At 44.6% G+C, this 23630-nt stretch overlaps 2 protein-coding genes across 2 annotated transcripts in view; one reads left to right on the top strand and one right to left on the bottom strand.

The window, feature by feature from the left end:
- The window catches only part of CASP8AP2 (caspase 8 associated protein 2), a 35824-nt gene extending 26685 nt beyond the window's left edge, over nucleotides 1-9139 (bottom strand). Inside the window, exons 1-3 of the mRNA XM_075923878.2 lie at nucleotides 9006-9139; nucleotides 8189-8372; nucleotides 4612-4687 (exon numbers count right to left, since the gene is read on the bottom strand). Coding sequence (XP_075779993.2) covers nucleotides 4612-4660 — 49 coding nt within the window. The 5' untranslated portion in view covers nucleotides 4661-4687; nucleotides 8189-8372; nucleotides 9006-9139. The remainder of the gene's footprint in view (nucleotides 1-4611; nucleotides 4688-8188; nucleotides 8373-9005) is intronic.
- A 148-nt stretch (nucleotides 9140-9287) lies between these two features.
- Nucleotides 9288-23630, top strand: part of MDN1 (midasin AAA ATPase 1) — a 162752-nt gene continuing 148409 nt past the window's right edge. Inside the window, exons 1-6 of the mRNA XM_075923877.2 lie at nucleotides 9288-9573; nucleotides 14310-14536; nucleotides 16375-16599; nucleotides 20912-21019; nucleotides 21118-21310; nucleotides 23009-23221. Coding sequence (XP_075779992.2) covers nucleotides 9475-9573; nucleotides 14310-14536; nucleotides 16375-16599; nucleotides 20912-21019; nucleotides 21118-21310; nucleotides 23009-23221 — 1065 coding nt within the window. The 5' untranslated portion in view covers nucleotides 9288-9474. The remainder of the gene's footprint in view (nucleotides 9574-14309; nucleotides 14537-16374; nucleotides 16600-20911; nucleotides 21020-21117; nucleotides 21311-23008; nucleotides 23222-23630) is intronic.

The following is a 23630-nucleotide window of genomic DNA, read 5'->3' as shown; positions in this document are numbered from 1 at the left end:
TAGAATATTTCCACTATATTAAAATGGAGTTCAGGTTGAGAGCAGCAACTTAACGCTAAGAGACATTACCAGGATCTTGTAGTTCTCAAAATCATGCATTACAAAACCAAGGAAATTCAGAGTTAAGGTTATACTTAAGATCTACTAGGGATGTTAAAGGTTAACCAGAACTTCCCCCAGCATGGTGGTACACAAGAACATAAGAATGGCCATACTGGATCAGACCAAAAGTCCATCTAGCCCAGTATCCTGTCTGCCAACAGTAGCCAGTGCCAGGTACCCCAGAGGAGGTGGGCAGAAGACAATGGTCAAGCAATTCGTCTCCTGACATCCTTCTCCAGACTTTGACAATCAGAAGCCAAGGGCACCATTCCTTACACCCTGGCTAATAGCCTTTTATGGACCTACCCTCCATGAATTTATCTAGCTCTTTTTTAAACTCTGTTATAGTCCTAGTCTTCATAGCCTCCTCTGGCTAGTAGTTCCATGTCGACCGTGCGCTGTGTGAAGAAGAACTTTCTTTTATTAGTTTTAAACCTGCTACCCATTTATTTCATTTGGTGTCCTCTCGTTCTTATATTATGGGAATAAGTAAATAACTTGTCTCTATTCACCCTCTCCACAGCACTCATGATTTTATGTACCTCTATCATATCGCCCCTCAGTGTCCTCTTTTCTAAACTGAAAAGTCCCAGTCTCTTTAGCCTTTCCTCATATGGGACCCGTTCCAAACCCCTAATCATTTTTGTTGCTCTTTTCTGAACCTTTTCTAATGCCAAAATATCTTTTTTGAGGTGAGGAGACCACATATATGTGCAGTATTCAAGATGTGGGCGTACTATAGTTTTATATAGGGGCAGTTAGAGATATTCTTCGCCTTATTTTCTATCCCTTTTTTTAATAATTCCTAGCATCCTATTTGCTTTTTTGACTGCCGCTGCACACTGTGTGGATGTTTTGAGAGAACTACCCATGACAACTTTAAGATCCCTTTCTTCTTATTCCTCCTGCAAGGAGGTTTAACGGTAGTTCAAATTAGGAGATTTAATTCGAACTACCTAGTCCGTGCCGCGTGTAGCCGTGGGCAGGTAGTTCAAAAAACGGGCATTTAAAAATGGCGCCTATTTAAATCCCGGGCTTCATTTGCAAGTTTGAATGCCTACATTAGCCACCCTAGTTTGAACTAGAGAGGCAGTATAGACCTACCCTAATAGATTAGTAAAACATGGTTTCCCTTTACAGAAACCATGTTGACTTTTGCCCAACAAATTATGTTCTTCTACGTGTCTGACAATTTTATTCTTTACTATTGTTTCAACTAATTTGCCCGGTACTGGTGTTAGACTTACTGGTCTGTAATTGCCAGGGTCGCCTCTAGAGCCCTTTTTAGCTGTCTTCCTTTGGTACAGAAGCTGATTTAAAGGATAGGTTACAAACCACAGTTATTAGTTCCACAACTTCACATCTGAGTTATTTCAGAACCCTTGGGTGAATGCCATCTGGTCCCGGTGATTTGTTACTGTTAAGTTTTTCTCTTTGTTCCAAAACCTCCTCTAATGACACTTCAATCCAGGACAGTTCCTCAGATTTGTCACCCACAAAGGACGGTGCAGGTGCGGGAATCTCCCTAACATCCTCAGCCATGAAGAGTGAAGCAAAGAAATCATTTAGCCTCTCCACAATGGCTTTATCGTCCTTGATTGCTCCTTTTGTATCTCGATCATCCAAGGGCCCCACTGTTTTTTTTAGCAGGCTTCCTGCTTGTAATGTACTTAAACATTTTGCTATTACTTTGAGTTTTTGGCTAGCTGTTCCTCAAAATCTGTCTTGGCTTTTCTTATTACATTTTTACACTTAATTTGGCAATGTTTATGTTCCTTTCTATTTACCTCACTGGGATTGGACTTCCACTTTTTAAAAGATGCCTTTTTCATCTCTCACTGCTTCTTTTACATGGTTGTTAAGCCACGGTGGCTCTTTTTTAGGTCTCTTACTGTATTTTTTAATTTGGGGTATACATTTAAGTTGGGCCTCTATTATGGTGCCTTAAAAAGTTGCCATGCAGCTTGCAGGGATTTTACTCTAGTCACTGTACCTTTTAATTTCTGTTTAACTAACCTCCTCATTCTTGCGTAATTCCCCTTTTTGAAATTAAATGCCAGAGTGTTGGACTGCTGAGGTGTTCTTCCTACCACAGGAATGTTAAATGTAATTATATTATGGTCACTATTCCCAGGCAGTCCTATAATAGTTACCTCCAGGACCAGATCCTGCGCTCCACTCAGGACTAAATTGAGAATTGCCTCTCCCCTTGTGGGTTCTTGTACCAGCTGCTCCAGGAAGCAGCCATTTAAGGCACCAAAAAATTTTATCTCTGCATCTCGTCCTGAGGTGACGTACCCAGTCAATATGGAGATAATAATAATGGGGGATTTAAATTGAGTTTTTTATTTTGATAGCCTCTCTAATCTCTCCTAGCATTTCAATGTCACTATCGCTGTCCTGGTCAGGTGGTCGATAATATATCCCCACTGCTATATTCTTATTAGAGCATTGAATTAGAACATAAGAACGGCCATACTGGGTCAGACCAAAGGTCCATCCAGCCCAGTAGCCTGTCTGCGGATAGTGGCCAATGCCAGGTGCCCCAGAGGAAGTGAATTGAACAGGTAATGATTAAGCGATCTCTCTCCTGCCATCCATCTCCATCCTCTGACAAACAGAGGCTGGGGACACCATTCCTTACCCATACTGGCTAATAGCCATTAATGGACTTAACCTCCATGAATTTATCTAGTTCTCTTTTAAACTCTGTTATACTCCTAGCCTTCACAACCTCCTTAGGCAAGGAGTTCCACAGGTTGACTATGCACTGTGTGAAGAAGAACTTCCTTTTATTTGTTTTAAACCTGCTGCCCATTAATTTCCTTTGGTGGCCTCTAGTTCTTATATTATGGGAACAAGTAAATAACTTTTCCTTATTCACTTTCTCCACACCACTCATGATTTTATATACCTCTATCATATCTCCCCTTAGTCTCCTCTTTCCCAAGATGAAAAGTCCCAGTCTCTTTAATCTCTCCTCATATGGGACCCATTCCAAATCCCTAATCATTTTAGTTGACTTTCTCTGAACCTTTTCTAATGCAAGTATATCTTCTTTGAGATGAGGAGACCACATCTGTAAGCAGTATTCCAGATGTGGGTGTACCATGGATTACTATCCATAGTGATTCTATGGAACATGTTGATTCATTTAAGATTTTTACTTCATTTGCTTCTACATTATCTTTCACATATAGTGCCACTCCACCACCCACACAACCTATTCTGTCCTTCTGATATATTTTATATCCCGGTATGATTGTGTCCCACTGATTGTCCTCATTCCATTAGGTTTCTGTGATGCCTATTATGTCAATCTCCTCCTTTAATACGAGGTACTCTAGTTCACCTATCTTATTATTTAGACTTCTAGCATTTGTGTAGAAGCACTTTAAAAAATTGCCATTGTTTATTTGTCTGCCCTTCCCTGATGTATTAGATATTGTATATGTAATTGTTTCTGTCTGATCTGGCCTGTACTTTATCATCTCCCCTCCTCTCTTTCTGACTAAAACCTAGACAATCTCCATCAATGGACTCTCGTCTAAGAGAAGTCTCCGTCCTATCCATGTGCTCCTCTGCACCAATTGGCTTTGCCCCCATCTCTTAGTTTAAAAACTGCTCTACGACCTTTTTAATGTTTAGTGCCAGCAGTCTGGATCCAGCTTGGTTTAGGTGGAGCCTATCCTTCCTGTATAGGCGCCCCTGTCCCAAAAGTGTCCTCAGTTCCTAATAAATCTAAACCCCTCCTCCCTACACCGTCTCATCCATGCATTGAGACTCTGAAGTTCTGCCTGCCTACTTGGCTCTGCGCGTGGAACAGGAAGCATTTCTGAGAATGCCACCATAGAGGTCCTGGATTTCAGTCTCCTTCCTAGCAGCCTAAATTTAGCCTCCAGGATAACTCTCCTACCCTTCCCTATGTCATTGGTACCTACATATACCGTGACCACTGGCTCCTCCCCAGCATTACACATAAGCCTATCTAGATGCCTTGAGAGGTCTGCAACCTTCGCACCAGGCAGGCAAGTCACCATACGGTTCTCCTGGTCATCACAAACTCAACTATCTACGTTTCTAACTACATCTCTAAGACCTATACATATTAAATGTATCCACTAGGGATGTTAGTGTGAAGTTGTTTACATGATTAACCGATAAGCCTGGGCTTAAAAGATGGCTCCCCGCAAGCACCGGCTCCCATCTGTCCCCTGCATGTAAACTTGTAACCACTTAAAAAAAAAATCCAGTGGTTACACGTTTACACAAATATACATTAGTTAATATCCCTAGTACTCATGCACCCTGAACTCTGACCTGTATTGACACCAGATGTTAACCATATAATTATGGCATTTTAGCACTTGAGAGGTACCAGATTAGATAAAAATGATTTTTACAGACACATCCTACTATTTTCACTCATCATGGTTTTACTATACATATGGTGTGGAAGGTTTGTCATCTTGCAAAGTAAAAAATTAACCTATTTAATAAAAATCTTACCAGCATAAGGGATATCAAACAATGTCAGTCCATCATCATCTGTTGCCATTATACTATTTCCTTACAGCTTCCCCATCTGTTTGTGTAGAATAAAAAAAGCAGAAGTTAATATTGTTTTCAAATTATTAGTTATTAACTAATAGACTACTGAAATATCACTCATTTTGAATGGTTACAAATGTTGCACTAATTCTTTAATGAGATCCAACAACAAGTGAAATAGAGGTTGGTGGATTTTTGATGTCAGATTACACAATTTAGCTCTGTAGTCTGGCAAAATAAACAAGCTTCTAACATATAAAAAAAGGACAACTTAATGCAGAATTAGAAGTCTTCTTAAGCAAGACACAAAATTATATTTATTGCTATCTTAGTTAGAATTGCTAAATAATCTTCACAGGCAAAAAAAAACCACTTTCCTATAGAATCAACATAGTTTATACTGCATTAAGATAATAGGTACACAAAATATATTCCTTAACTAATTAATGAAAAGTATTCAATTCCACACTTGTCTACACTTTAAAAGTAAATTACTCTTACCATTACTCTTAAAAAACAAAGTAGCAACTTTTATAAACACCGTACATGTACATGATAGATATCCAGGTCAAAGTGATATTGGATCCATAGGCAGGAAATGTATCAAGTAACTATGCTATGAAAATTTTACCAGGGCATACACAAAGGGTAGCCTCAAGATTCTTAGTGGATAGTGGTGGTGACCTCATGGATGATGCTATTAGTATGAGCATTGTACTAATGCATCAGGCAACGAGTATAATGCAGTGTGCCAGGGATGAGGGGCCTAAAGTAGAAATATTAAAAATGGCTTCATTAATCAGGAAAGTACCAACCTCATGGAGAAAGTTATACCAAAAGCAACAGGCATAAGATGGGTGGGAGGTGGTGGCATGTACTGGGACCACTAGGCTGTGGTTAACTGGGGGAATAGGGAATACTAGGATGGAGATGGGCAGTGGAGTTTAGACCAAGAGACATCAAGGAGATGACATAGAGGAGGAAGAAATGCGGGTTATGCTAGGCTGGGGCTGGCAGGGGGAAAAATGGGGACTACTGTATAGAATCATAGCATTGGAAGGGACCTCAAGAGATCATCTAGACCAGTGCCTGCACTCATGGCAGGACTAAGTAGCCTCTTTTGGAGGTTTTAAATATAAGACAGACAATGATGGGAGTTTCCACAATCTCCTTAGGTGCTCAACTACCTTTATAAGTGGGAAGTTTTTTCCTAGTGTCTAACCTAAATCTCCCTTGCTTCAATTCAAGCCTATTATTCTTATCCTGTCCTCAGTGAATAAGGAGAACAATTCACCACATTTATGAACCTAAAGAATAATCATTCCCCCTCTCTGCCCCCCCACCCCAACTCAGCCTTCTACTATTCAGACTAAACAAACTCTGTTATTTCAATCTTCCCTCATAGGTCATGATTTCTAGACCTTTCTTAATTTTTGTTACTCTTCTCTGGACTTTCTCCTAATCATCCACATTTCTCCTGAAGTGTGATGCTCAGAACTGGATATAATATGTCAATTAAGGCCATGTCAGTGTTGAACAGAGGAGTAAATCTACTTCTAGTGCCTTGCTTACGATACTTGTGTTAATACATCCGAGAATGGTGTTTACTTATTTTTGCAACATAATTGTACTGTTAACTCACTCGTATTTAGTTTGTGTTCTACTATAACCCCCAGACCCTTTTGTTTAGTAATCCTTTCTAAGCAGTCATTTCCCATTTAGTATGTTATGCCATGCCAGGGATAACAATGGGGAAAGGGAAGAACAGTGCTTATGCCACAATATGAGGGAAGAACAGGAACTGGGATAATGCCAGGCCAATGATGGTAGTGGTGGAGGGTTTATGCCTAGCCAGGGATGGCTGGCAGCCATGGGTTATGCCAAGACAGGAGGACAATGGCAGTGCAATAGGGTGACAAGAGATGAGGGCTATGCCAGACCAGTGGAGGAGGAGGAGGAGGAGGAGGAGGAGGAGGAGGAGAAGACAGCTGAGCTGGGACTCAGGGCTATGGTGAAAGGTGTGAGGGAAGGGGGGGGGGGTAATGCCAGGCCAGGGATGGCAGTGGAGCAGTTCATGTTAGGCTGGAGGGGGGAAGGGAGGGCAGAGGGGAGGATGGCAGCAGAGGAAGGTGGCAGGAACAGAGCTTTTCCAGGTTAAGGATGGAGGTGGCTGGAGCGGACTGTGCCAGGTGGGGATTTCAGGGGGCTGTGCCAGGCTAGTGGCTGGGGGAGAGCTGTTCCAGGCTGGGGAACGTGTGTGGGGAGTTTGCCAGACATCTGCCAGGCTAGAAGCAGCGCTGGCAACAAAGGAGCTGTGGCAGGCTGGGGATGGAGATGGCTGGCAGGGGACAGTGCCAGGCTGGTGGTGAGAGTAGGGCTGTGCCAGGCTGAGGATTGGGGGAGGGCAGGATAGGACTGTGCCAGGCTGAGGATTGGGGGAGGGCAGGATAGGACTGTGCCAGGCTAGTGGCTGGCGGGGAGGGGCGGAAGGGCTGAGCCAGGCTGAGAGCTGGGAGGGTAAGGCTGTACAAGACTGAGGGGGTAGGACTGTACCAGGCTAGTGGCTGTGGGGGGGGGGGGGACGGGGAGGGTTACCAGGCTGAGGGGGGGGGGGGGTTGGGGTGTGCCAGGCTAGTGGCTAGAGGGGGGGGGGTAGAGCTGTGCCAGGCTGAGGGAGGGGGGTTATCAGGCTGAGAGCTGTGCCAGGCTGGGGGGGTTACCAGGCTAGGGGGGTAGGGCTGTGCCAGGCTGAGGGGGTAGGGCTGTGCCAGGCTAGGGGGTTGCCAGGCTAGGGGGGGTAGGGCTGTGCCAGGCTAGTGGCTGGGGGGGTTAGGGCTGTGCCAGGCTGCGGGGGTTACCAGGCTGGGGGGGGGGGTAGGGCTGTGCCAGGCTAGTGGCTGGGGGGGTTAGGGCTGTGCCAGGCTGGGGGGGGGGTTACCAGGTTGGGGGGGTAGGACTGTGCCAGACTGAGGGGGTGGGTGACCAGGGTGAGGGGGTAGGGCTGTGCCAGGCTAGTGGCTGGGGGGTAGGGCTGTGGCAGGCTGAGGGGGTTACCAGGCTGGGGGGTAGGGCTGTGCCAGACTGAGGGGGGGGGGGGTGACCAGGCTGAGGGGGTAGGGCTGTGCCAGGCTAGTGGCTGGGGGGGGGAAGGGCTGTGCCAGACTGAGGGGGGGGGCTGGGGGGGGGGGGGTGACCAGGCTGAGGGGGTAGGGCTGTGCCAGGCTAGTGGCTGGGGGGTTGCCAGGCTGAGGGGGGGGGGGTTATCAAGCTGGGGGGGTGTAGGGCTGTGCCAGGCTGGGGGGGTTACCAGGCTGAGGGGGGGTTATCAGGCTGGGGGGGGGGGGGAAGGGCTGTGCCAGACTGAGGGGGGGTTACCAGGCTGAGGGGGTAGGGCTGTGCCAGGCTAGTGGCTGGGGGGGGGAAGGGCTGTGCCAGGCTGGGGGCGGGACTGGGTCTCTCTCGTCCAACCCCTTCCCCCGGCTGCGAGCATCCGCCTGACACTCCCCGCGGACCCGATCCCGCCCCCTGCACCAACCGGTCGGCGTCTCTCCTTCGCCGCGGCAGCTCCCCGAGACCCGGAATCCCCCCAGGGCCGCCGTTGTCGCCGCCGCAGCTCCCGCAGGCCGGGCCAGGGGCGCGGGGGCGGGGTTCGGCCAACTGCCAGCCACTCAACAGGGACGCACAGCACGTAACTTCAAGGACGTCACTAGTTCCCGCCTCTAGGAAAAAAACAGTTGGCGCCAAAGTGAACCATCTGCGGCGGCTCCGCCCTCGGTCGCAAGACCCCGCCCCCTCCCTCGAGCCCCGCCCCCTCAGCTCCGTTTGCCCGGCTCCCAGCTCCGCAGACTCTCGTGCTCTGGTTGGTGTTCCAGCGCCCCGCTCGCCCAGAGCAGATGTGCTTGCCGGGAGGGAGGGGCCTCGGGTCCTGGGCGATGCGCAGACGAAGAGGCGATTCATGTTAAGTCACTATCTCCCCGCCACAGCTAAACAGACACCGGCACAATCGTCGTGCTCCCCTGGCGGGCAATGCTCGTGGCGGTACAATGAGCTGGACAAGGTTTCCGCCGAGAAGCCTTTGAGGCCCCTTCAGCGAAATTAAACCGACTCGGCGTGGACATAAACGGATCCCTTTGTCGAATCAGAGTATGGGATAGGAGAGCCTGGTCCTGCTGCCAGTGTAGGAGTGTCAAAACCCCCTGAAAACACTGTGGCTGCCACCGTCTCATCCAGATCCCCCTCCGCTGTCTAGTCTGCCCTGGTGGCGACAGGCAGATCACTGCCAACACGAGGAGCGAGCGCTACGACGCATGCGCCGCTAGCCCATATCAAAACACGGTCATGCTACGAGTTACCTCGCTCCTCCCCTTTCTCCCTGAGCCCGATGTTCATGTCATTAGCCTAGGCACGCAGGACCCAGTCCAGTCTCTCAGGTACTACTGGCCGCAGTGTGAGTGCGGCGTGCGGCGAGGCGCCTGGGCCCGGGCAGGAAGGAGCAGTAGTGAACTGCTGCTACTCGGGCAGCGCTCGGGACTCATGGAAAACTACCGATCCCAGCATGCAACGCTCGAGCTCCCGAGTAGCCGCTGAGCGCACGGTGGAGCGCTGCATGCTGGGACACGTAGTTTTCCATCGGCCCCGCGGCTGGGGTTGCGAGGCTTCTTCCTATCTCTCAGCGGCACGGGTAGATGACGTTTTGCCAGCGTCCGGCGTGAGCTGCACGTCTCTCCTTGTCCCCCACGTGTTGCGGGGAGTCGGGGCTTCCGAAGGGACGCGCGCCCCTCCCCTCCGCTAGAGACCCCGGAACGGCGGCGGCGCGGGGGGATGGAGCCCCTGCGGCTGTGCCTGGCCGGCCCGCTGCAGCTGGTGGCGCAGCGCAACGAGAAGAGCAGCAGCGAGCTGGGCAGGTTCCTGGCCAAGCAGGTGAGCGAGCGGCCACGCAGCGCCGGGGCAGCTCCCCACTCCCCTCAGCCCGCCGCTGGGATACGTCTGGGGCGGGAGCCCCGGCTACCGCTGTCGGGCTGGGAGGAGAAGGGAGCCTCCCCCACCCCCCAGCTCTCCCTTTCTCGTCTGATTCGCTAGAACTTCCCTCCCCAAAGACCCCCCCCCGGGCCAGTCCCCCTCCCGCCCCAGCCTGGGAAGCGACTGTCACAGAGGTGAAGGAACAGCCGCATCCTGCGCAGAGTACACCGCCCCCCCGCACCCCTCCATCTTTGTTTCCTGCCGGCTCTCCCCCTGCAGTCCCTGCCCAGGCCTGTCTGCTCACCCAGGTGGATCTGCAGCGGGGAAAGGGCAAAGGACTCTTCTACAGGCTCTGCATAGATAGTTCTTTTCTTCTGGTCTCTTCAGTTGGAGACACGGGAGCGCCCCGTCTGATACCTCTCTACTATAAACTCCGACAATAAACTTTTCCTTCTTCCTTCTAACCTGGGAGCTAGGTATTTAAATGCCTAAGGATATGAGCCTCAGTTCCTCTCCTCCAGTCCCCCATACTTCAGGATATATTTTTCTCCCATTTGCTGGTTTGTAAGTATTAGAGGAGTGTGCTCTACGTAGGTAAAGAACAGGAAGTCCTGGATTCTGTTTTTTGCTTCACAGGTGGGAGCTGAGCCTGCTAGGCTGACGAGCCTGCTAGGCTGACGGGCCTGTGGTGTAGCAGGCTGCTCCAGCCAGCCCACTGTTTCTGTTTAATCATTCTCATCCTTATTATCTATCCTCTGAGATGTTGAGATCTAAGTTTTTTTTTGTCTGTAAAGCATTTGGAGGTCTTCAGTTGGAAAGTGGACATAAAAGTGCCAAATATATGTATTAAAATATCTGTGGTGACCAAAGTTTCAAAGCACTTAAACTGAAAATTACCATTTGAGTGCCTAGAAATGTTCCATATGTCTGAGGGTGAGGAAGCCTTAAACTATCACATTGTTCATTGTGTAAATTTTCATCCACAATTATTTTTCTCCGATACATTTAGGCAAAACCTTCCTACATTGAATCGGTAATTTGCAGTAGGGATGTTTGAGTGTAAACCACTAACCACTGTTTAACTGATAAGTGAATGCTTATTGGTTAAGGGTGTCGGTTACACTCAGCAGTGCGCCTCCCCGGGAGCTCGTTGGATATAGGCTGTGGGCTCTGCTCCAAGGGAGGAGGCTTCGCTCCGCAACTCCCTGCTGCATCCCCGTGCCTCTACACCCCTCCTGCTCCACAGGGAACTTGGGTAAGAGGTTTTTTTCCCAGCCGCAACAACTCCTTGTATAGCAGACTTGAAACCCTGAGACAGAAGGCAAATGGATCCAATCAAGTATCCTGGAATGGGGCAATCTGTCGTTCGTGTCTCACATGTAGAAGTTTCTTTGCAGAACTGCTTAGTATTTTGATTATCGCTTATTTCAGTGCTCTGATTGTTCTGTAGGTGGTATAGCAACTTTCCAAATGCAGGACGGGCTCTTGTACCTTTCAAAGGGAGAGGCACAGGAGTGGGGACCTAAGGGCTATGTCTACACTCAGGGCTTCTTCTGTGAGAAATATGCAAATGAGGCTAAGCGTGGAATAACGCTGAGCCTCATTTGCATATCTAATGAGCCTCCACTTGCAAAAGAAGCTCTTGCGCCAGAAGGAGCTGTCTACACTGCCCCTTCTTGCGCAAGAAAACTCATCTTGCGCAATGCTGTTATTCTTGAAAATAATCGGCGTAGCGGCATTGCGCAAGAGGGTTTTTCTTGCACAAAAAAGGGCAGTGTAGACAGCTCCTTCTGGAGCAAGAGCTTCTTTTGCAAAAATGGAGGCTCATTAGGTATGCAAATGAGGCTTGGTGATATTCCACACTTAGCCTCATTTGCATATTTCTCGTGCAAGAAGCTGTGAGTATAGACATAGCCAAGCAGTCCTACTGTGCCTCTTTCTTTGAAATGTACTAGAGCTGTGGGTGGCTCTTGTACATTTCAAAGGAAGAGGTGCAGTGGGATAGTGAGCACCCCCCTTATTTGAAATTCTATTGACTATTTGATTAGTTGATTAATCGACATTTAACATCCCTAGTCAGTGTTATGAAATTCATCTATACGCATAGCGCCCCCCCCCCCCCAAAAAAATGGATGGAAAAGAATGGGAACAAATACAAAGTCTTGTTTGGGGCCATTAGTGACAGGGGTCTGATGTCTTGCCATTTTCCCCTACTCTAACTATTATTCCATTATGGAAGGACCAAATGATAGATATAACTTTGCACTGCATCCAAAAATGAACACATTTCCAGAGTCCTTCACAATTTACAGCATTCAGAAGAATGTATTAAGTTGGTGAACACCATATAAAGGCCACTGTTTTGTTCCTGGCATTTTTCCTGGATCCGAGGGACTGCAAAGATCACATGTAACAGACTGAAATCCTCATTTAGAGTCTTGGAAGGTGGTTCCACAAAATAGGTGTTAAATCTATTCATTATAACCCAGAGCAGAAGGTAGAGAAATAAGGTAATAACCTTAAGGGCGAAAGGGCAAACTGATAAAGGTAAACAATGTTGACGTTCCTGTGATACTGACTCTTGCTGCCATATAATGTGGAAGGGCCTTTTAAGGTACCTTGAAATACCATAGCCAGCCTGCTTGTACAAATTCTGTTTCCCCTGTTGATTTGGGGCTAACCTCTTCTGCCCCTTAGATATCATGGTCCTTTTGCTCAATACTTCCCAGTGGCTCAGTTTAAGCCAGTGTCCTCTGAAAAGAGCACTTTGTAAACTCGTTGTCTGTGTTGAATGGAAAAGAGACAGAGGACTGTGTGTCACTCAGATGTTGATGGCACCTTGATTTGAACCATAAACTTAATCCTAGCTATGCTGTTTAATGTCACCTCACTAATATATGTATGAATATTTTATTTAAAACAGCTTTCCAAAACAGTTTGGAAAAATTTACTAGTTCACATAATAAAACCTTCTTTTCACCAATTATAAAAGTGATTTAACTTGCCTGCTCATTGAAGAAGTAATATTTTTTACATAGAAATATAACTTTCTAAAGACACCATTTAGTAAAAATTCCCTCTTAATGTCTTTACATATGATACTATTACTAAGCCCTTCATATGCTCTGAGATCATACTTAAACTAAGATCCTTTTATAGAACAAGAACTGTCTCAGTGTCAGTATGAGCTATGAGAAGCAGTTTTATGTCTTATAGGTGCTATACACATTGATTAAAACATTTATTATTCTCATGAAATTGCTTACAGTTCGGATACTGATATACAATGTCTGGGTAATTAAACACACTTACTGTGTGGATCATATGTGTATATATCATATGATGTGATCATATGATGCTCTTATATTCAGGCATCTGTATATCTGGCATTTAAAGAGCATAAGAGTGGCCATATTGTGTCAGAACAGTGGCCAATGCAATATGCATTTCTGGCAGTTGATGGTTTAGTGATGCTCGGAGCATGAGGCTGCTTTTCTGACCATCATGAGTAATATTAACTAGCGGGCTGATCCTACATGAATGTATCTAATTCTTTTTTTAACCTAATTATACTTTTAACATGCACAACATCCCTAGCCAATGGGCTCCACAGTTGTATGCATTGTGTGAAGAAGTACTTACTTATGTTTGTTTTTAAACCCACTGCTTATTTCATCAGCTGACTCCCTATTTATTTTGTTATGTGAAGAGGTAAATAACATTTCCCTGTTCCTTTTCTGCATAGCATTTGAGGTTTTATAGACCTCCAACATATCCCTTATTAGTCTCCTCTTTTCTAAGATGATTAGTGCCAGTCTTTTTAATTACTGCTTGCATGGAATTAGTTCCATATCACTAATTTCTGCTGCTTTTCTCGCTACCTTTTCCAATTCTACTAAATCTTCTTTTGAAATGGGGCAATCAGAACTGGATGCAATATTTATTGTGTAAGTGTACCATGAATTTATTCAGAGGCATTATGGCATTTTCTGTTTTTTTTTAATCCAGCTCTTTCCTAGTGGTTCCTAACAGTTCGTTAGCTTATTTGACTGCAACTGCATATTGAGCACAGGTTTTCAGAGAACTGTCCCCAATGACTTTAAGATCTGTTTTTTAAGTGGCGACAGCTAGTTTAACCCTGTGGTTCTGTATGTATAGTTGGGATTATGCATTCCAGTATGAATTACTTTGCATGTATTGAGGTAAATTTCATTTGTCATTTTGTCACCTATTCAGCCTGTTTGGTCAGGTCCCTTTGTAACTCTTTGCAGTTTGTTTTGGACTTAACTCTCTCGAATAGTTATGTATTGTCTGCACATTTTTCCATCTCATCATTCACCCTCTTTTCTATGTCATTAATGGTTAGGATAAACCGTATAAGTTCCAGGACCAATTCCTTTGGGTCTCTGCTATTAACCTTTCTCAACTGTAAAACTGACCATTTATTTCTATCCTTTGTTTCTTGTCTTTTCCCCTCCACCCACTCCCATTTAATCAGTTAACCCTTAAAATGTAACCTTTTCTCTCTCTATTGCCTCTGCCATTGCTACTTAGCTGTTGTGTTCTCTGATTTTTGTTTAAAATTCCTGTTTGAGTCTCAAAGTGACTAGCGAAGTAAGTAGCTGAAAAGTGATTTGGGAGGTGAACTCATTTTAATGTGTTCCTGACTGCTAATTGTCTTTTTTCTTCTTCTCCAGATCTGGACTCAGCAGGATCGCCAGTGTATTCTCAATGTCTTAGCACAGTTATTACTGGATAAAGAATGTACTGTACTGATTGGTCGTCAGTTTCGACCAATCCTGCTGGATTTGCTGGAAAGAAATGCAGATGCCATTAATGCTGGTAGCCAAATCAACCATGACCTGCATGAAAGACTTTGTGTAGCAATGAGCAAGCTCATTGGTGACCACCCTGATGTGCTGCCGTAAGTGATGTGATGTCTGCTTGTGTGATGATTGAACTTGTTCCCTGAATACATTAAGTACTGCTGACTTGTCTGTAGACATGCACTGGTATGGTGTGCATGGTAGAGTGTTATGTGAAAATTATTTGTTGGATAAAATTTTCAAAGCTATACATCTAAAATTAGAAACCTAAATCCAAATTTAGATCTAAATAAAAGTTGTCAGTACTGGTTCAGCATAAGGGTGTTAAATTTAGATTAATTGGCTAATTGAATAGTCAATGCAATTTGCATCAACTGTTCGATTAGTCGGTAAGGGCGCCTCCACCTTGGAAGTGTAGCAACATCCGCTGCGGTGTTTCAAAGCGGCAGCGCTGCATGGAGCCCAGGATCAGCGAGGGAGTCCCCAGCAGACCCTGGCCTCCACGCAGTGCTGCCGTTTAGAAACACTACGTGCAGCCTGGGCCAGCTGACACAGCATTTCAAAGTGGCAGTGCCATGTGGAGCCTAGGGTCTGGCCTTGGACTCTGAGTGGCACTGCTGCTTTGAACCGTCGTCATCCCCTCCCTCCCCCCCGCTGCCTCTTTCTGATAGAGGCAGCAGCAAGTGAGGGGAAGTGAATAATTGACTATCCGATAAGTATTTGCTTATCGGATAATCAACTAGTCGTTCACATTCCTATTTCAGCAAATTGGAATTAACCCACTCTTGGTCAGAGCTTAACGCTGGTTAGTGGAAATAATGCTGACCGTTGTTTGCCCTTGTAATCTCAATAGTCAGCACTAGTCAGCTAAATGACTACTGACAGATGACTGCGAAAAAACATTTTAGCAATGTGATAGTAGTGGTGTTAGTCCCAGGATACAGCATAGCTTTATAATTATGAATGCTTCAGGAATAAAGATTGTTCGTAACTACGAAGTGTTCAAAATCATGAACAAAATGTTGTGCTTTCAAAAGTTTACAACTGAACATTGACTTAATACAGCTTTGAAACTTTACTATGCAGAAGAAAAATGCTGTTTTCTCTCTCTACTAAAAAAAAAAAATTACTTTTAATACAGAACGGTATTGTACTTTCCTTTTTTCTTTTATTTCTGCCGCTGTCTGTTTGCATACCTCTGGTTCAAAATGACATGCATAGTTGACAGGTCAGTTTGTCTTATGCTTGTGACTCTGAGGTTTTATTGTATTAGAGAGACAAGGTGGGTGTGGTAATATCTTTTATTGAACCAACTTCTGTTGGTGAGAGAAAACAAGCTTGAGCTACAAGAGCTCTTCTTCAGGTCCGGGAAGGATAGTTAGGGCTAGTTTACTTTGGAAACTCACATCAACATAGCTACATCTGTCAGGGATGTGAAGATATGGTCACCTAATTCCATTGGCCTATCTACTGTCTCTTGGGAGGTAGATTAACACAGTGATGGGAGCATTCCTCCTGTTGCTGTAGTAAGTGTCTATTCTAAAGTGCTACTTCAGTTATGTCTTTGTAGCATTTCAAGTGTGGATTTACGCTTCAGAGTAAATACATGGTGAAATAGGGATTAACTACTTATGCTGAATAATCTGTTCCACCTTTATGTAGCTGTGATGCTCGGAGTACCGGTCCCAAACCCGAAGAAGGGCTCTGTGTAGCTTGAAAATTTGTTTCACCGACAGAAGCTGGTTCAATAAAGAATATTACATTACTTACCTTGTCTCAGTTAAAATGGCACTATTTACATTTGGTTTGCATTGTACCAATAATTGCCATTTTTGAACTGTTGTGGATTAGAACTCTTTTGTATATTATTTTCTGTGCTATTATTGGATATACACATTTGCCTAGCTTAATGTCTCTCCACTTATCTCTCTCTAAGGTTTGCTTTGAGATATTTTAAGGATACTTCACCAGTGTTCCAAAGACTCTTTTTGGAAAGTTCTGATGCAAACACAGTTCGATATGGGCGCAGACGGATGAAGTTACGGGATCTCATGGAGGCATCTTATAGATTCCTTCAACAAGACCAATCTGTATTCCGGGAATTATGGGACTGGAGTGTGTGTGTTCCATTGCTAAGGAGTCATGATACTTTGGTCCGCTGGTAAGTTTAAATCCAAAAATCTTTTCCATTCAAGGACACAAATTCTGAACTTCTCCCAGAAGTCTTCACTTTTAAGGGGAAAGATGAGAATAGCCTTCTGCAGTACCAGACAAAGAATGTGTTCCTCCTTAGAGCCATGTTTTCCCTGCAGAATTGGGGCTGCTGGCTGCCACTAAGGGCCTCTAGAGTCTGCATAGCTCAGCTTGCCATGAGTGGAACACAATGCCCCCGACCCCTACCAGGGTTGAAGGCTCTGTACACTTCGGCTGCATGACTTGATCCTCGTTCTCCTGAGAATGGAGAGGTCCTGGGACACCCAGCTCTGAAAAAGGGTGAGGAAGGACAGGCCTATACTGCACCATGTCCCCTGCTAGGACAGTAAAGAAGTTGGGGTGGAGGGAATACAGACTGGGCGATGGAAGTGTCTGGGCTGGGGGGTGCTCCGTGACTGGGTTCTGAGGAGGAGGATACCCAGTGCCTGAGTTTTGGGGAGGGAGGTACAAGTTTCTGGTTTGGGATGTGTCTGCAGCTGAGCATTGGCAGAAGGGAGTGCAGGTATCTTGGTTCTGGGAGTCCCATGCAACTCCTGCCAGTATCCCTTCAACTGGAACAGGGTTGTCATAGGGGTTTTCTTTACTCTCTTTTCCTAAGAGAATCCTTGTTTGTAATGCTGTCTGTATTGTTGATATTTTGAAATTATAAAAATAACTCAACTGGGAGTGGTGTTATTTTGACAAATATTGTGCACAGAATTTTTAATTTTTTGGCCCAGAAGTCCTCCAGGAGCAACGTGTTGTGTTGGAGTACAGATTTTAAACTCTTCTACCAACCTCTTTTAAGAAAAGTGTTAAGTTTCAGTTAAAACAAAACCTTTATACTTGTTTTTACTGCAGAATAGAAAAGAAAACCCTATCCACTTAACTTTGAAAAGTAGGATAAGTCATGCGAAAACCAGCTCCTTTAAGCCTGGTGCATTACCCAGAATAGAAGATGCAATCAGTGGGGGGGATCAGAGGAGCTGTCTTTTGCATACTTGTACTCCTGCCACAGTTTCTTGTCCTTCAGATAGCACAGGTGTTCATCTATGCAGTTGCCCAGAACTGCCACTTCCTGTGAGTTCTTCTAGATCAGGGCTACTCAATACACAGCTCGCGGGCTGCATTTGTTTGTGACCATGGTGCGGTTTAGGTTTACACGGGGCTCAATATGTGGCTCACAGATGAATCCTTTGAACATGGCCACCACTGGGAACACGCTCCACAACAGCGAGTATAATGGCCTTTTGTTGATCTGCATTTTAGTAGTTCAATTCCTGGACTGTCATTGCTCGTTAAAAGTGCTGTCATATGGTTGGAAATCAGGTAAATATTGCATTTTATTAATATCAGCAGAACTGACGTAAAAGTCCTGCGTGTTGTGTAGTCTTGCCTTAATCTTTGTATTCATGGCCATCAGTGTGAAATAAGGTACAGTAAAACTCCAATTGTCCGTCACTCCCGATAGTGCGGCATCAAAATGGCAAGCACTTGTGATGGAAGCGGGACGGAACCCAGAAATGCTCAGGTCAGCCACTCTCACGTGGGTTACAGCAGGGAGGTGAGGTGTTTGGCTCTGGGGAAGAGGAGGGGAGAGGAGATTGGGTTACGCACGGTGTCCCGGCCAGCTCATTGAAAAGCTGGCCGCTCAGCGCACGTTCCCCAGCGCCTGGAGAGAGACGTGCAGCTGTATCGGCTGCTCCGGGACCCGAGCATAAGGTTGGGGGGGGGTGGGAGTGGGATCAGGTTACAGCAGGGAGGATAGGTGTTTGGCTCCGGGAAAGGAGTGGGGGATTGGGTTACAGCAGGGAGGGGAGGTGTTTGGCTCCAGGGAAGGAGTATTGGGTTCCGCATGGTGTCGTGGCCAGCTCATTGAAAAGCTGGCCGCTCAGCGCACATGCCCCTGTGCCTGGAGGGAGATGCATGGCTGTACTGGCGGCTGCGGGACCCGAGCATAAGGAGGGAGTGGGGGGGATTGGGTTGGGAGTATGCAGTACCTCCTGCTGCTCCGGGTTTTCCAATAATCCGGCACCACCTAGGTCCCAAAGGTGCTGGATTATCGGAAGTCTGCTGTATTTGCGTGTATATTTGCATATATATGCGACCACATTTAAGATGAGGCCCTCGGCATGTGCTGTGAGTATCATTGTGGCCCCTGGGGCTTCCAGAGTTGAGTAGCCCTGTTCTAGATCATCTTTTTCTGGCTTGTATTTCTGAGTTGTGCCTGTACATGATCCTCACATGAGAGCCCAAGGAAGTCAGTGAGCTCTCTTTGGGTTTAGGAAGATTCACAGAACACTTATTACACCTTTTGATAATATCCAGAATATTCTGAAAGGGTGGGAACTTGCATGCTAAGGTAGTTCATAGATGGGACCTAAATGGATTTCAAGAGCTCCTCATCATGAGTTCTGGTCGAAATGGCCTCTGGCAACAGAGTGAAGACAGATTAACTGTCCCAATTTTGCTGTTATGTTAAATTCACTAAACAGTAAGGCATGAAATAAAGATGATTATTTTGGAGCTACAGGTTCATTTACCAGAATAGATTTGTATGGCTTTTTTACAATAATATTTGAAGGGAGAAATTAGCTGATTTTAAATTTTGTGCTGACACGTCACCTCCTGGGGCCTTTCCTCATTCAGCCTCACAGGGCGTTGAGGGTGGCCAGAAAATAAGAACTGACTAAACCTGATGACAAGATGTATTTGCCTGTCAGATTTTGTACTTAATGCTTTTTAAAATATATATTCATTATTTGAAGAGGCAGCTGTATCTAGCAGTGAAGTCAAAAGATCTTAGGATTCTGTTAGCACTGAACTTTGAGTTAATGTCTTGATCTCTTGATGCAATGACCAGTCTAGCTGCCAAATCAGATGAAAGCCAAGTCTTGTAGAACGTCGGTTCCCAACCGCTGGTCCGCGAACTGGCACCAGTTGCTAACGACTGGCTGCCGGGCCATGGCAGCTCTGGGGGTAGGAGCTGGGATACACTGCCCAGTGCCTCCCCTTCTGCTGCAGCTATTGGGAGAGGCTTGTCCTGCCCTGCCTCTCAGCCAACCAGCACATGTAAGGGTGGAAGAGTCATTCGCTGCACTTAGCTGGTGGCTGGGGGGCAGGGCAGGCACTGAGGGTTTCAGGGGAAGGCTGTGCTGGGGGGCTGTAGGGGTGAGGGGGCTCTAAGAGGCAGGGGGCTGACACCGGGGGGCACTGTGGTGTTTAGGGTAGGGAGCTGGCACTGGGAGGCTCTAGAAGCAGGGCTAATAGTGAAGGAGCTACTGGGGCAGGGCTGATACTGGGATGGGGCTAATATTGGGGGCTGGCACTGGGAGGGTTGGGGGGGTTGAGTACAGTGGGGCTCTGGACACAGGAGGCTGTCACTGGGGGAGGTCTGGTGGTGGGGAGCTGGCATGGGCTCTGAGGGCGGGAGGCTGACATTTGGCGGGGGAGTGCAGGGTACTGTGGGGTCAGTGGCTGGTGTGAGGGGTAATGGAGGGGTGGGGTATCTAGGGCTGGCACTAGGGGGCTCTGGGGATCGGCGCTTTTTATACTGCTGATCGGCAAACCCATTCACAAAGTTTTGGCCGACCAATAACGTTTTATTCCATATTTAAATATTCATTATTTACACGATAAATATTCAAATAAAATGTTGCCGGTCTGCCAAAAGTTTGTGAATGGGTTTGCTAGTCCACAGTGTAAAAAAGATTGGGAATCACTGTTGTAGAAAGCCACATCCTCCATTTAAGGTGAAGATATCCAGGATATGTTTACAATTAAAAAAGTGCACCTAATTATTGTTTCTGCTACAATATACCCTCCGTATTGAAAGGGTGGTTACATGGGGGCACTTGGTTTCAATATGCCATGTTCTGAGTCAGTTTGTTTTTTCTAGAGAAATATTTCAGATTACTATACTGTAAATAAAGACAAGTAAACACCATTCAGTGATGTGAGGCAATGGGATATGAAACAGGATGCAATACATTATTATAGAATGGTACTATGTATTTGCCTTGGGTAGCAACCTTTGACAGGGGCAGTCAGTTATGTCAAAAAGTGAGTCTTTTCTACTAAGAGTCATGCATCATATTATTAATCTATAGTCTAACTGTGGTTGGGAAAGCCAGTTCTTTCTATATGCCAACTTCTCCAGGGGGAAAAAGATGTACAAATTCTTTCTGGAATTCTGTGTTTTCAGTTATGAATCAGAATCACAAAGATAAGTTTTGGAAGACTATTTTTTAAACATATTTTGTTCAAAATATTCTTTGCAGGTACACTTCAAATTGCCTTGCTTTGGTTACGTGCATGAATGATGAGCACAAATTATCTTTTCTTAAGAAAATCTTCAATCCAGATGAATTAATACTTTTCAGACTAAAGTAAGATGAATTTTCATGTTGAATACATTACATGGTTAAGTATATTTGGTATAAATGACATCCAACTGCAATAATGAATGTGGATACTAATTTGACAGGCTGCTGGAAGAAGCACAGGTACAGAATGTGGAGAGAGCCCTTTTTTTGGCCAATCCAGACATAACTCTTTGGCACAGAGAGAAAGGACTGCAGTATACACAAGGAGAGATGGTATCAGGTGACCTCTCTACGAATGTAATAGCAGTATGTGGGGTTGTGCTACCGAGGCTACAATTTGAGCCTAAAGAACAGGTAGGTACATCCTTGATTGTGGCCTACTTATTAAAAAGTGAATGCTAAGAACTGGCCTACCTTTGTTAACTTAAGTGAATTTCAATGTGTGTCGTACTAGTGGCAAATTTTATTTTAATGCTCTGTCATGCACTAAGTCATTGTGAAGTGAAATATTGGTACATGAGAAGAGCTGTGTGCTAGAATGAAACAGTGCAAGGGTTAACACAGCAATTTGTTTGGTTTCTGTATATCAGTTTAACTAGCTCCAGGAGAATGTTCAGCAGCTGCATTTCCAACTCTACATAGTATCTTCTTTCCAAACCCAGAGGGTTTCTCAAGAAACAAGCCAAGGAGGTAGTGGTGGGGGGTCTGAAACAATCATTTGTATTTTGATTAAAATGATTTTTATACCTTATGAGAGTTTACCCTTATAAGTCATTTTAATGGGGTTTTAAAAATAAAATGAAACTTACTGTATGGAGATTGTCAGTTTCTTGCTAACTGGTAGGGAAAGAAGAAAATATTTCAACACTTAAATTGCTGGGAAAGGCACTGGACTCACATTTTAGTATACATATTTAAAAAAAATCTTTTATTTCTTTTTGTGAACTGTTGAAGCAAATTGGGTTAAGGTTGACAAACTGAGAAACATGCTTCCACTCAAACCTGAGCAGCTCCTGACTCTATTCATCCTTAGTATAATCTAAAAGCACTGATCTGGAGAAGTACATGGAGAGCATCAGTTTTTGGCACTTCTCATGCAGTGTGGGAATCAAGGAGAAAGGATTTTCAACTTCTGAATTTCCTGGACTCCTATATAGGAATAAAATTACAAGCATAATAAAACAGTATTCACCATCTAACAAATTTTTGTGTTGAAACTTGTTTAAAATAGGAATTCAACATAAAATGCTCTTCATGTTTTCAGAGAAGGGTTTTCTGTTCTAACTCCTCTCTCCTTGCTTGCTTCTCCAGAAAATGGCAACCTGTGTGAAATAATGTGAAGTTTTCACAGCTGTAGAAGAGTTAAGATATGTTAAGAATATATTGATGATTTATCTTAAATCCTAATTTGAAAATAAAGCTTTCTTTTGAGAGTCTAAATGCACTGAAATAGTCTAAGTAAAAGATGGTGTGTAATATTTTCAATATTTTGTAATGTCAAACATCAGTGGGTTTAAGTGACTCAACAATTTGTCTATGAAAATATGAATAGATTCAGCACCTCAATTTCATGAGTAAGCTTATCAGAAAGCAACTGCTGCTGGATTTTAGTAAGTCTTTGCCTTGTGAGGCGGAGCTGCTCTGATGACTTAATTTGCTGTACACATCAAATGATTTCTTTTAGTAGGTAAATCTGACATTCATTGGCGCAACATTAAAATAATCACTCTATTGCAACTGTAATCTGACTGGCTTTTGAAAGCAAATTAGCTCATGCATACACTTTATAAATTGTATATTTTTATTACAGATTTTTAGTGGGCTGAATCTGTATTTTAATACTAGTAATTAAATATGGCTTGTTCAGCCTGCATTTTCAATGACCTATTATGTGATTTGGCATAAGCTCATAGTTAAAACTTCATAGCCAATATAGTCTACTATTCAGAATCATTTTTATGAATGCAGCATGGAGCATTTTTGTAAAACGGTACACACCCTGTTTATGAATAAATACTTTAGTATTGTAACTTAAGTTCTCTACCCTAACAGGGAAGCACCAATAACCATTTTGTGCTGGTTGAATCTACTTGCATGAATCTTCAAAACCTTGCAATGGCAGTAGCTTTCCACAAGCCTGTATTATTAGAGGGACCAATAGGATGTGGCAAATCTTCTTTAATTGAGTATTTAGCAGTCATTACAGGAAGAATGAAGCCACCTCATATTCTGAAAGTTCAACTTGGAGATCAGACAGACAGTAAGGTAATGGAAAAATATTTCTGCTATTGGGGGAAGGGTAAACACATTTATGCTTGTTGATCAATACCCAGCTCTTGTACTGGACTTGCATTACTGTACTTACGTTTTGAAATGTGAAGTATTGATCTGTAGCAAGTTCAGATTCCTAATGGGAATTAAAGAATTTGAAAATGAAAAACTGCAAATTCCAGGCTAAGTTAAGAGTTTTAAATTCTTCACAAAAACGGTATCACATCAATTCCTTTTTTTTTTTAAGTTACTGAATGTATTAAGTCTTGTCTATATGAGAGAGCTGTTCTGATTAAAGAGGTGATCTTAAAATGATTTAGTAACTGGTGTAAAAGTTGCATGGACGTTCCTATTTTAGTTTTAAACTAGTTTTTTTTTTTCTGTTATCTTAAGACACCTGGGA

The sequence above is a fragment of the Pelodiscus sinensis genome, chromosome 3 (genome assembly GCF_052426305.1).
Source record: "Pelodiscus sinensis isolate ZL-2025 chromosome 3, ASM5242630v1, whole genome shotgun sequence".
Taxonomy (NCBI): domain Eukaryota; kingdom Metazoa; phylum Chordata; order Testudines; family Trionychidae; genus Pelodiscus; species Pelodiscus sinensis.
Note: the sequence above shows the minus strand (reverse complement) of the source record. Positions and strands in the feature narration are given on the sequence as shown.